At 42.0% G+C, this 12,315-nt stretch overlaps 1 protein-coding gene across 3 annotated transcripts in view; it reads right to left on the bottom strand.

Moving 5' to 3' along the window:
• USP10 (ubiquitin specific peptidase 10) overlaps positions 1-12,315 on the bottom strand; it is a 73,037-nt gene that overhangs the window by 19,937 nt on the left and 40,785 nt on the right. For all 3 annotated transcript variants that reach the window (XM_072819485.1, XM_072819486.1, XM_072819484.1), the window contains 2 exons: positions 11,145-11,205; positions 5,752-6,792 (listed from right to left, as the gene is read on the bottom strand). In XM_072819485.1, the coding sequence (XP_072675586.1) occupies positions 5,752-6,792; positions 11,145-11,205 (1,102 nt within the window). The remainder of the gene's footprint in view (positions 1-5,751; positions 6,793-11,144; positions 11,206-12,315) is intronic.

Below are 12,315 nucleotides of genomic sequence, written 5' to 3'. Positions count from 1 at the left end.
GGAGCCTCAACACTACTCTCAAGGTTAAGACGGACTGAAAAAAAAAAAAAAAAAAAAAAAAAAAAAGGTTAAGACGGACTGGCTGGAATGGAACAACCTTCCCTGAAGGCACCTAGAGAAGGACATGGCATCTCTCTGTGGCAGCAGGCACCATGGACTCCACCCTCTATCAGAGGCATCTCCTCCTTCCAGACAACTCCCTCACACTGCCCACTGCTCTGCTGAGTCCTCTCTGTCCAAGAAACAAACTTCAGGCCTTCTTTGTCCCAGCTTCATCCTGCCATCCCTATTGGTTCTAGTGGCTCTCCTACTGGCCCTTGGCCCACAACACCCTCTGCAAAAATCACTGCTCTTTCTGTAGACATCTGTTCCTTTTCTATCTTATTCCTTAGACAACACTCATAACAAGGCCAATCATTACTCACTGAGACAGTGGGTGGCCTACACAAAGAATTTATTAAGAGCACTGGGGATGAATTAAACATCTGGAGACTAAAGTTGTTGGTTATGGTAAATGACCCAGTGGACTCTGATGGTCATTCTATCACATTGTTCAGAGAGCCTCCAGGTGCCCCTGTGAAGGAGACTCAAGGCAGGAACCCAGAAAGACAAACCAGACAATCAGGGTTCAAAGCCTGGCTCTGCCACTTCATTCATTTTGCAACCTGGAACAGAAGATGTGGCTCCTCCCTTGTAACAGAGCCAACAAGCTGTACCATGCATGGCTGCAGCAAAGACACAAGATAATGCAAGAAGTGTACAGAGAACACCGAACAGGATGGCCAGCTTGTTATAGGTGCTGATAATCCTTATTAGAAAATGAAGAACTGGGACACCTGGTGGCTCAGTTAAGTGTCCAGCTCTTGATTTCAGCTCCGGTCTTAATCTCAGGGTCCTAGAATGAAGCCCCACATCAAACCCCCCGTTGGGCACTGCATCAGCACAGAGTCTGCTTAAGGGTTTCTCTCCCTCCCCCTCTACTCCCCCCACCCACTACTGCTTGCTGTCTAAATAAATCTTTCTTTTAAAAAGATTTATTCATGAGAGACACAGAGAGAGGCAGAGACATAGGCAGAAGGAGAAGTAGGCTCCCTACGGGAAGCCCGATGTGGGACTCCATCCCAGGACCCCAGGCATCCCAATTAATAAATTTTTAAAAAAGAACTGATGCAGATAGGAAGAGAAAGAAAAAGGAAATTTATGGAAAACTTTGAGTGAATCAACAACTTTCAGTACTCTAAGAAGTTAAATTACTTAAAATTAAGTATTGAACATTTTGTGAATATATACGGTTCCATTTCAAAAGATACAAAAGCTTGAAAGGGACGCCTGGGTGGCTCAGTGGTTGAGCGTCTACCTTGGCTCAGGTCGTGATCCTGGAGACCCGGGATAGAGTCCCACGTCAGGCTCTCTGCATGGAGCCTGCTTCTCCCTCTGCCTATGTCTCTGCCCCTCTCTCTCACTCATGAATAAATAAATAAAATCTTAAAAAAAAAAAAAAGATTAAATATCTTGTCTAGGATTTTCTCTTAAGAAACAAATATCCAAACAATGTAAAGTTTTGGTTTTGTAACATAGTATACATTATAGGCCTTTCCTCCTAAAGAATTTCAATAACCATAAACTGAGCCAGACATCAATACTCGACAAAATCTGTCAGCGTGTTCCTCTTTTCCTACCTAGTGAAACACGCGCACACACAGATAATCCTAACCCTTTTCCATAATCACTTGTCACTATTACTGAACCCTGATAAAATGAATGAATCCTGCTACTATAATTCAAGTGGATCATTCTGGATTTGCAGACAAGCCAATATGAAAACTTTTAATGTTTTGGTAAACTCTTGCCTCCGGTTCCATCTACCATTGTATTATCTTAAAGTTCAATAAGCATTGTAATTACTGAGGTCAAAAGAATTTAAAGTGAGCAGGGTGATGCCAAAGGAGAAAAGACAAGGTACATCCTGAGCTTGAAGTCTGAAGACAGATCTGTGCTGCAGTCATCACTGCTGGTTCTCTATTTTACCTTCTTTTAGGGCAAATAATCAGAAGCTGATTGTAACAACAGACTTCTCCTCCAGAGACCTTCTTTCCAATTCATTACTGTCAGTGTAATTTACCACTCAGACCCACTGAGACAGCAACCTCAGGAGGATGGCCTCCTCAATCCACCCTTCTCATAACAATATAACGGGAAAGGCACGGTAAGCCAGAATGACTCCATATCACATGAAAGGTACAAAACTGATACTGCTGTCTTCACTTTTGAAACAGCTTACGCATTAAGTGGCTGAGTTAAAATTCAACTTTCTTATGAAATCTGCCAGTGTATAAAAAAACCTGAGTTGGTTAACAGTCTTTCTTGTATTTCAAGACATACTCATGTTGCTAACATATACTGCCACAAATCATTCCACTGAAATGATTTACAAACTCAGTGGAACTTTTAAGTCAATATAAGGTAAGAGTATTTTATGCATCAAATTTTGTTTTCCTAAAATTAGGATATAGAGGTTGTATTACCATTTAAAATGTATGAAAATACAAGGTACAGAACTTTCCTTAATACTTAAGGCCCAAGAACTGGCGTGTAATTGACATTCTGATGCTGTTGACTTGCTCTTCCAGCATCTTCCTCAACTATCCACAACATCCTGTGTTTTTGTTTTCCTTGTTATATTACTTTGAAAGAACACGTGCTAGCTTGGTTACCTAGTCAAGTGGAAGACAGCAAAGTGACCAAAATGTACCACTGTCCACTGGCTGTAGATCAACATATGCTCTATAGGTGGAGGGTTCTCAATTAGTTCTAGAAGTAGAGACACTAGAAATACTAACAAGAACATATACACACTGAGTCAGATATGGACTGAACTCCCCACCCACAGGCATGGATTCCTACAAACAGGTGCTGTGTCTTTTCAGCTTACGGTATGCTACACTATCACTACCACTGCTACTTTGGACATTCTGAAAAGGAAATGCAAAAGATTTAAAAAGTCATCTCCCAAGAAAGAGGGAAGTATAAATATGATTTATAAGCTACCAAAAAGTGATCAATCACAAGGTATATATTTCTTTACATTTAAAATAAATATGGATACGAGAATTCATTTTTCTGAGCAGATCCAACTCGTAATAATTTTGTTGCTCTCTCCAGGAATAAATGTTAGGTATGTAACTACAGTGCAAAATCATATATCAAATAGGTTTTGACTAAAATCCATCCATAATAAATGGTATGAGCAGGTACTTTAATTTCCTCAGATTTTCTCAGAGCTGTCAAAGACCTGTTTACTTCATCTCTTTCCACTGGAATTTTAATTCATTTTATTTGGGCTTTTAGCTCAGTCCTTCTCCTTGCCCACCATTGATTAATATTCCTTTAAAACAAAATACATTGATGCAAGATATTAAAAGAAAAACATAAAATACAAAACAGCTCTATTTGTAATTCAAAAGCATTTGATACAATTTAAGTTTGGGATATGACAAATGTTTCTCAGTAAAAACCCAGGAAAAGTTAAACGTTCACAAGGATGCAAACGCTGTATTGTGAAGATCACATGGGCCAAAAGAGCATAGGCACCAATGACCCCCAGGCTATTTGTGTTCATCACACTTACTCTTGAATGTGGCCACATCTAATCTTTTGCAACCACTTTCAAACATAAGCTACTAAGATTTTGAAATTTCTTTTTCTTACCTCCTGGTCCAGCTGTTCCTACTACAAAGTGGCAAATACTTCCTCTCAGGCTAACAATAACTACTCATTGAAACCCAGACCCCTCTGCACGCCCAGGTAGGCTTCTGTGTAGGTGCCCATCTCCTGCAGGGCTGTGGAAGGCACACAGTGCGTTGGGATAAGTGCTCTTCCCTTCCAATCCCTTAAATCAGAGTTCACACTTAAGAAGAAACAGCCAAGGGAACGAAATGTTGACAATCTACACCAGGAAGGTGAAAGCAGAACCTGCTAAAGTAACGGATAAACAGTTACAAGTAATCACAAGATGGCTGTATTTCTGTTCAAAATGCCTTATATGGTGTTCTCATCTTTATTTATAGCTGGTCTGTCCCCCAAATTTGTATTTCACTGGTGGTTATACAAAAATTAGCTGGCATTTATGAAGCACAGACTTAATGATAGGGCAAAGAATCCAGAAATATGGACGTCCAAATTAAACGAACCTGGGCTTCAAAAAAAAAAAAAAAAAGGGATCAACTGTGGATACTGACATTATTCTAAAAATTCAAAAAAGAATAAACTTGATGACTAAACTGCTCCCTTCTGCCTCTTTCCCCAAAGTTAATAAATGTAATAATAAACATAAAAATTACTCTTCTAGTAGAACCAGTTAGATCCTAAGGCTAATTCTACGATAACAAATGTCAATCAACAGATCTTTTAATGGAACTAGAATCTCACACAGTTAAATGCAGTTTAAAACAAGTGGGCCTATGCTTACAAGCATGCTCATTCAAGGGAAGTTTGTAGTGAATCTTATTTATAACAAACTGAATACTATTCATCACTTTTATAAATTAAACCTCTATGTAGGAGAATATGACAAAGAGGAAAAATCCCAAGCAGTACTACTTCACCTAAGCTGTGTGTGATCCCAAAAGTCATTTAGCCAGGGCCTCTGGTGCGTGGTTTTACAGGAAGCAACACTCAAAACTGTCAGCAGTTACGTTCCATATTCCTAAGGTTCCATAAAAAGGCTCAAAAGAATGAAGTATTTTTTAAAAACTACACTTTTGCTCGGATAATTAAAACATCTTCTTAACTGGACCAATCAAACTAGGATTAAGGAAATCAACCTGCTGGGAGCACCATCTCAATTCAAAAATACTTGAGACTATGCCTGGTGGTGCTCTCCCCCAATACAATTAACTGAGAGCCCTCCAGAGCAGTTTACCTGCACGTTAACAGATTTCAGCAGGTTAGATTTTAACAAACATACAAGATAGCAGACTAGGCGTCAAACCACATTTAAAGTTACAGGACTAAAAATATTTCAAAACATTTAAAATGAATTTTTTCTTATTTTAAATGAATACTGAGAAAATTTCCCAGAAATCGGAGGTTTTTTTCTTTTGTGAAATAATTTTTAGGAACAAAAGTAGAACACCTTCATAACTTTGACTTTAGAAGGCAAATTTTTAAAAGCATCCCACTAATGCATTTCTCATATTGAGGTTAAAATATTGGCCCAGGTTGTTGCAGTTTTTCTTCTCCTGTCAAGGGCTGACCTTGGTGTTCTACAACTGAGTAATAAAATCCATTAACTCAATCCAAAATAGACAATAATAAGAAAAAAGCCCAATGCTTTCTTACATCTAAGAAATACAGAAAAGAAACAGTGCAAAAGGAGTCTAAATCAAGGATTACATAGCAAATGTACACGAAGGTGTTAACACAGGACAAGTACATTCAGTCACCTGCTGGAGCAAAATTACTGGATCAAAAGCACTCTGTCAACAGAGAAGGACTGATGGTAATAGACATGGACTGTTCACCTAACATAAAGGTAGGAACTGCACCCAACCCCACCCCACCCCGACCCACACTATACTTAGACATCCTTTTCCTTCTAGACAGATAGCATTTAAGATACAGACATTCTTGAGAAATTCCTATGAACACACCGACTGCTGCTTTGGGTAACAATCTAGCACAAATTATCAGCCCAGACAGCCTCAGATCTGCGCCCATCTTCACTTCCGACCTGTATCTTTTGAACTATACCTGCAATCTTTATGGCTACAGGATCCTCTGAAACTGGAACAAGCCCTTCTTTGACTTCAATCTGCTTTTCAGAGACCAGGGGAGATGTGGCAGGAGGGGAATACTTAGTTTCCACAGAAGCCACAGGTGAAGAGGAAGAGGGCTTAGAATCATGAAAAAGGCTGGCCCATGACTTAGGCTGGCTGGTGGGAGCAGTGCCCGCCACAGAGGCTGGGGTGTCGGCAGCAGGGGAAGTGCTCTCGGCCTTAGCTGGGTCCGAGTCCGTGCTCTCCACAGTGTGCAACTCGACTCCGTTGGCAGCTGAGCCCTCACCGGAGGATTCAAGTATTTGTCCGTTAGCAACTCCAAGGTTTTCAGTAGTATGAGTTCCCATGTAAGGCTGAGCCACAGCTGTCCTCAACAGGCTGTCCCTGCCAGCCTCCGTAGAGAGGCAGGACTGTTCCAAGTCAGCCCCGTGGCAGCCCTCAGGCTGCCCTGCAGTCCTGGTATCACCATCGAGGGCTCCAGGGAAAGGCCCACCAGGCACAGCGTCACTGACGAAGTCCGTGGAATCCTGAGGGCTGCTACAAGTCCTGGGCGTCCCCGATGGGGGCACCTCACCCACTAACTCTGCATCCTCTGAGCCTACGATGTTTGGGACTGCCGAATTGGCGTGGCCATTGACCAGGGCTTCCGTGGGAATACTACCCTCACCACCATCTTTCAAGTAACTGTAATATCCTGGGGGACGTTTTTTCTTCTTTTTACGCTCCCTTTGTCCAAGACCACCCGAAACACCATCACTTTCTAAAACTTCAACCTCCGCGCTAGAACTGCCATCCAGGGCAAGGGCAGAGCCTGGGTACTGGCAGTCAACTGAGCTGTAGGTAGCTTCTTTATCTAGGTCATCAGGGGGTTTTTTGGAAGTTGTGCAACTGAGAATAAATTCAGGGGCCTGAGGATTCAATGTGCTTGAAATACTGTAGTTGGGAGTTCTCGGCAAAGTGTCATTGGGTTCAATTACTTCATTAACACCAAATTCAATTCTCTGATATTCTTGTCCTGTTTAGAAAAAAAAATGATCAGTCAATATGCCATTAGTTACAAACACAGCTACACAAACTATAAAAGTCTCAATAATTATTTTCTTTCTGAAACTAAATCCTTAAAGTCTTCTAATTAACACAGCTAGGACAGTTCATTTCTGTGGCAAATAATTTGCCAAAAATAAACAGTAACTATAAAACCATATTTAATTTTAGAGCTAGAAAACCAGAAGACTGTATTCATTTTTCGCTCTTAGAGTGGCTAAGGGAGACTTTCAAGAGGTCAAAACGTAAATGAAATAATAAAAAGCACGTCATATTCTGCCTAAAAACACCCCTCAATGAAATCTGATTTTATTGGCTTATTTTCTGACTGAAACTAGGGTATATGTATTTTGGACAATTTAAAAAGAAAATCATTACTAATACCTTAGGCATTTAAAGTTATTACTCTATTTATGGCTTCTCTAACTAGTGATTGAGTCATGCAGAAAGTATGCACTACACCAAGAATTCCCCTCTCTATAAAGGTGTTCTTCAGAGGCACTCTCTGGAACCCTCCATCTCCTGATCTTCTCCACTGACAACCCTCCCTAAAGTCTGAAGAGGGCCTGACGTAAGTGCATGTCAATGTACATTAATGAGTTCACAGTGGGTCAATTCCATGGGTAGTGGAAATACTTTCAAAAATACCAAGACAATTAGGACTGCAACCTCTGAAAATTCTCTTTGGAATACTTCGGTACTGGCTACTGCCAACTGGCTATTGGGAGTACAGACAATCTACACATTCCACCCGTTACAAAATGTACATTTTTTTCCTGGTTCACATTTCTAAAATTTGATTAAGTTATAGAATCAGCTGCATCTTTCAAGAGACGTCAAGCATCAGTGTCATCTGATATCTGATGAAACAGTTAAAATTCTGAAGCAAAGGACACATGCCTTTTCATTATCTGTAATGCATAACTGAAGATCTCCCTGAGTCTAGCACAAGAGGCTGACTTCTTTTAATGGCAAATACTTAAGAGAAAAAAAAAATTCATACTACCAAAAGAACTGTGCTCTATTACAAATAACTGAGTGTTTTTCACTTTGGAAGTCTTTTAAAAAGCAGCCCCCTAGAGGGGACCATTATGTGCAAGGTAGCTGCGGAAGGGATGCCATCAGTCTCCCAATTCTTCATCTGTTTTGTGATCATACGCGGGTGTGTGTGTGTGTGTGTGTGTGTGTGCAATAGGACACCTTCCCAACTACAAGAAGTTCCTGAAAAAGGAATACTAATGATGGCTATATCTAAAAGCACATTTTCATATAAAATCACCAATATGACTATTTGAATCCTTTGGCCTCTGAGCACTGTTTTTTTTTTCTTCTTATTTTGAAAAGAGTCACCAAAGAGAAATTAATTTCTCTATCATTATACCTAAAAGTAAACTGTCCATTGTGCTTTCAGGCATCACCTATCCCACGATGCTTCGAGGGTGCAATGCTGCTACATGGACTACGTGGACGTACTTGAGGAAATGAGTAACACTCCACATGGGGAGGCGACCTTCTGGAGACTATGGTGTGCATTGTGAAATCAAAACAGACATTAGTATGCGTTGTGGCATGCAGCTTGTACAAGATTTTAATTATTTCAATAGACACAGTGCCTTCCACATCTCAATCCTTAATCTTATCGTATCACAGAATATTGTAGAACGTGATAGGACATGGTTCCATTTCAATATGCTACAGTTATTACCAAAATATTTACCCTGTATAGGGTGTGACTGTACCACTTAAAGGCAGAGTATCCTACCCAGAACAGTTCTTCTCCACAACACGTTTCATGGACACACGCGTGCACTGCACTGCACGGCAGAGGAGTCAGCACGAAGCCCAATCTGTGTGGGCTGAAGGAGTGGTGAAAGCCTGCAACCCTGGGCTTTAAACAACACAGTCGATGTACGGGGTAAATGGGGACTCCGTGCTCAGGCCACGCAGACAGTGGGTGGTTGGGGGAAGGAAAACCCGCTCAAATAAAATAACACCATCCTTACACATCATTCTGCCAAGTGTGCTCCTTGCGGTGCCCAGAGTGCTGCATGGGCCCCATAGTTTGCAATGCTTAGGGGCCCCCAAAGACTGTGATGCCCACCACTGCCTAAGAACTGCTGCTTCAGTGGCTTCCTCAGCTGATTTCTTCAATTAATAGATACCTAGCTATATAGTAAAGTGCTTATTACCACAGAGATTAGTAAGGCAAAGTCCCTGCCTCAGGCAGTGACATTCGCTGGTAGAAAAACACCTTGGACTAAAGCTGACAGTGCAGAGGAAGGGCAAGATAAGGCCTCAACAGCTTTACAGAAAGAATGTTTCTAGATACAGGAAGGAATGACCAAGCTCAATCAGAAGCTACGGAGAAGTCAGAAGTGGCAGGATAGCTGGGTGGAGGGGTGGGAAGAGTAGAGGCTATTTCCAGCTGTAGGATCAGACTAAAAAAAAGCAGAGGTATAAAAGGCACATGGGGGAATCCCTGGGTGGCACAGCGGTTTAGCGCCTGCCTTTGGCCCAGGGCGCGATCCTGGAGACCCGGGATCGAATCCCACGTCAGGCTCCCGGTGCATGGAGCCTGCTTCTCCCTCTGCCTGTGTCTCTGCCTTTCTCTCTCTCTCTCTGTGACTATCATAAATAAATAAAAATTAAAAAAAAAAAAAAAAGAAAATAAATAAATAAATAAATAAATAGGCACATGGTGATAAGGAGACCCTGCAAAGAGTTTGCTGTAGCTGCATATGCTGGGAGGTAGAACAAATCATCCTAAATCATTCATCCAGAAACATACTGAAAGTCTACACCATTCCAGATACTACAGTGCATAGCTGCTGAGCACACAGAAATGGATGATTATGATCCCCGAGACCCACAGCCTAACTCAGTCTAAAGAAGGAGGCAGATTCATTACTGGACAGTGGGACAGGCATCATAAAACAAATAAATGTCATAAAAGAAATAATGTCAATCTCATGTCACAAGAGAACAGAAAAGACCCCAGAGGAACAGGGGCCGTTAAGCTGGCCTGTCACTAACAGCATGAGCAGGTGACAAGATCCCATGCGGTGTTTTTGTCAAATTAAAAGATAGACTTGAGAGAAGAGACAATGGAGAAAAGGAGCCAAGAAGCAGGAACTGAGCAGGGAGGACAGCCTGGAAGCAGGGGTGTGGTGTGAGGGAGAAGAGCTGGTGGAGCCTCCTATCTACAGCCTGGGCCCCCCGGGGGGCCATGTGCTGATCAGGAAAGGAGTAACACAGAAGGGAAAAGAACGAAACACTTGAAAGCACTGAGCAGACATCTGCAGCATACTTACTATGTGCATAGTGCGTGGAGACAGAAATCTGACAGATTCAGCAAACAGCCACTCCGGAGGCTGGGCAGGGCATGTCCCCCCAGCTCCACCTCACTCTCATCCTGAGCCGCGACTAGAACAGCTCTTTCCCTCAGTCTCCCGGATCACAGTTTCTTACAAAACTGCTAAAAATGTTAGAAACTAGTGCTCTGATTTTACTGTACATAAAAAATCTAGACAGGCTCTTCAAGGTTTATATTTAAATTATAATGAAAACCCCATTCACAGGTCTGACCATGCTAAAGAAACAGGGAACTAGACCCCTGGCTCTCAGAGCAAAGGCTCCGTGTTCACTTCTCCAAGGCCAGCAAGGGCCTTCGGGGAGTCAAACGGTACACTAGTCCACACAGACTGGACCTACACACTGGGAGCCCACAGCAACCGAACCATCTGCTATTACTCCAGCACACAGAATCACCACCTCTCAAGAAGAACTGTCTCCAGTAATTAGCTCTGTATCTGTGACAGAGACCAAAAAAGGAACAGACCAGGAGGTGCAAAGGTCATCTGAATTCCCAAAAGCGTTAAGTGACAAACAGGGATGTAAATGTAACCCACAGAACAGATCTGAGCCATCAGTGAGCCATGCAAAGAGTACATTCTTAGATAATCACCAGATCTGGCCCATCAGCCTCTACAACCAGACGGAAGGCCACCTAAGAACTTTTACAAAAAGCTCTGGCTATAAAGAACATATGTGGGTCACTGAGAATGATCAAGGAAAAACAGAAACAACTATTTCCTTACCTAAACCTTGAACTGCCACTCAGAAGCACAGACTATACTTTACCTCACTAATGAAAATGGTTCAGAGATGAAATATGTTATAGTTTACAACAAACACATCAAGCTGTAAGGGAATGTTTATTTGAAAGTATGAACCTACAGGAAAACATGATTTCCAAATAGCCTGCCCACCCAGCACAGAGGGCCAGAATGCACGTCAGGGAGATAAAGGAGAGAACCAACGTACCATCAGGTAGCTCATCTGTAGCTTGTGTGCCACACAGCACTGCTCCATTGTATGGGGGAAGCTGCAAAGGGAATTAGAAAACAAATTTTAATTCAACGAAATGTTAAAACCCAACATATTTTTTTCATTAAAACTCTTTATCCATTCAACTTCTTCTCATAACATTTTTTCTTTACCAAATAACATACACTGAGACAGTAAAATTAAATCACCTTCATTTAAGAAAAAAAAAATACTGTAGGAATGGTCTTAAATATTGTCATTAAGATCCAGAAATGAGGCAAAAAATATATAAAAATGGATTCCAATGGACATGAAAGTCGACTACAATAAAATGCCATGACAAACCCTTCATTTCATAGGATGTTAGAGATTACCCACAGATACCACAGCCACTTGTCCTGGGCCACTAGCAAAGATGACTGCTAGTGACCATGTGGCTTTCATGCTCGCCATCCCTGCATGTCCACACAGCCAGGGCAGGTCAGGCCCAGACCCCCAGGCAGAGTCCAGAGAGCCCACAGAGAAGTCTGGGAACCACGGCTCCCTTTTTAACACAGTGTCTTAAGTAACTCAATTAATGACTGGAAACCACATTTCTTGTTTGGAAGACAGCAAAATGGCAAGTATCTGACCTCTTTGTAAAAAAATTCCAAATATTTCTTCTTTTTAGCCATCCCATAATAATAAAGAATTTGAAATGTTTCAAACGGATACATTCAGGATGAGAAAGTTAGGACGGAAGGACTAAGGTAAGTGTACTTAGAGAACAAAAGAACAAGGAATGACACCCTAACACAACAACTCTCCAAGTGCACCTCCCCCCCCTTCCCCGGGATGCCCAGGGTTCCTGAATGGGCCCCAGAGAGTCTCCTGCCTGCCCCTGCCTGAGAACTGCTGTGCAAGGGTCCTCCTCAGCAGATTTCTCCAATTAACTCTGAGCACGTGGATTCAGTGATTGTGGTAACCAAGCTGTCTCCACCAGGGAGTGAATGAACCTAAGGAAACAAAGGAACTGAATTGAACAGAACGCAGGCAGGGCCTGAGAGCTGCATGTAAGTCCACTGGGGGGCGCCCGGTGTTCAAACGGCCGACACAAGAGAAGAACCAGTTCGGGGACTACCAAGGATGACACTTGGCCTTGGACCTGCAGCACAAAGGGCAGACACTT

The sequence above is a fragment of the Canis lupus genome, chromosome 3, assembly GCF_048164855.1.
Source record: "Canis lupus baileyi chromosome 3, mCanLup2.hap1, whole genome shotgun sequence".
Lineage (NCBI taxonomy): Eukaryota > Metazoa > Chordata > Mammalia > Carnivora > Canidae > Canis > Canis lupus.
The sequence above is the reverse complement of the archived record's forward strand: the minus strand, read 5'-3'. Positions and strand labels throughout refer to the sequence as shown.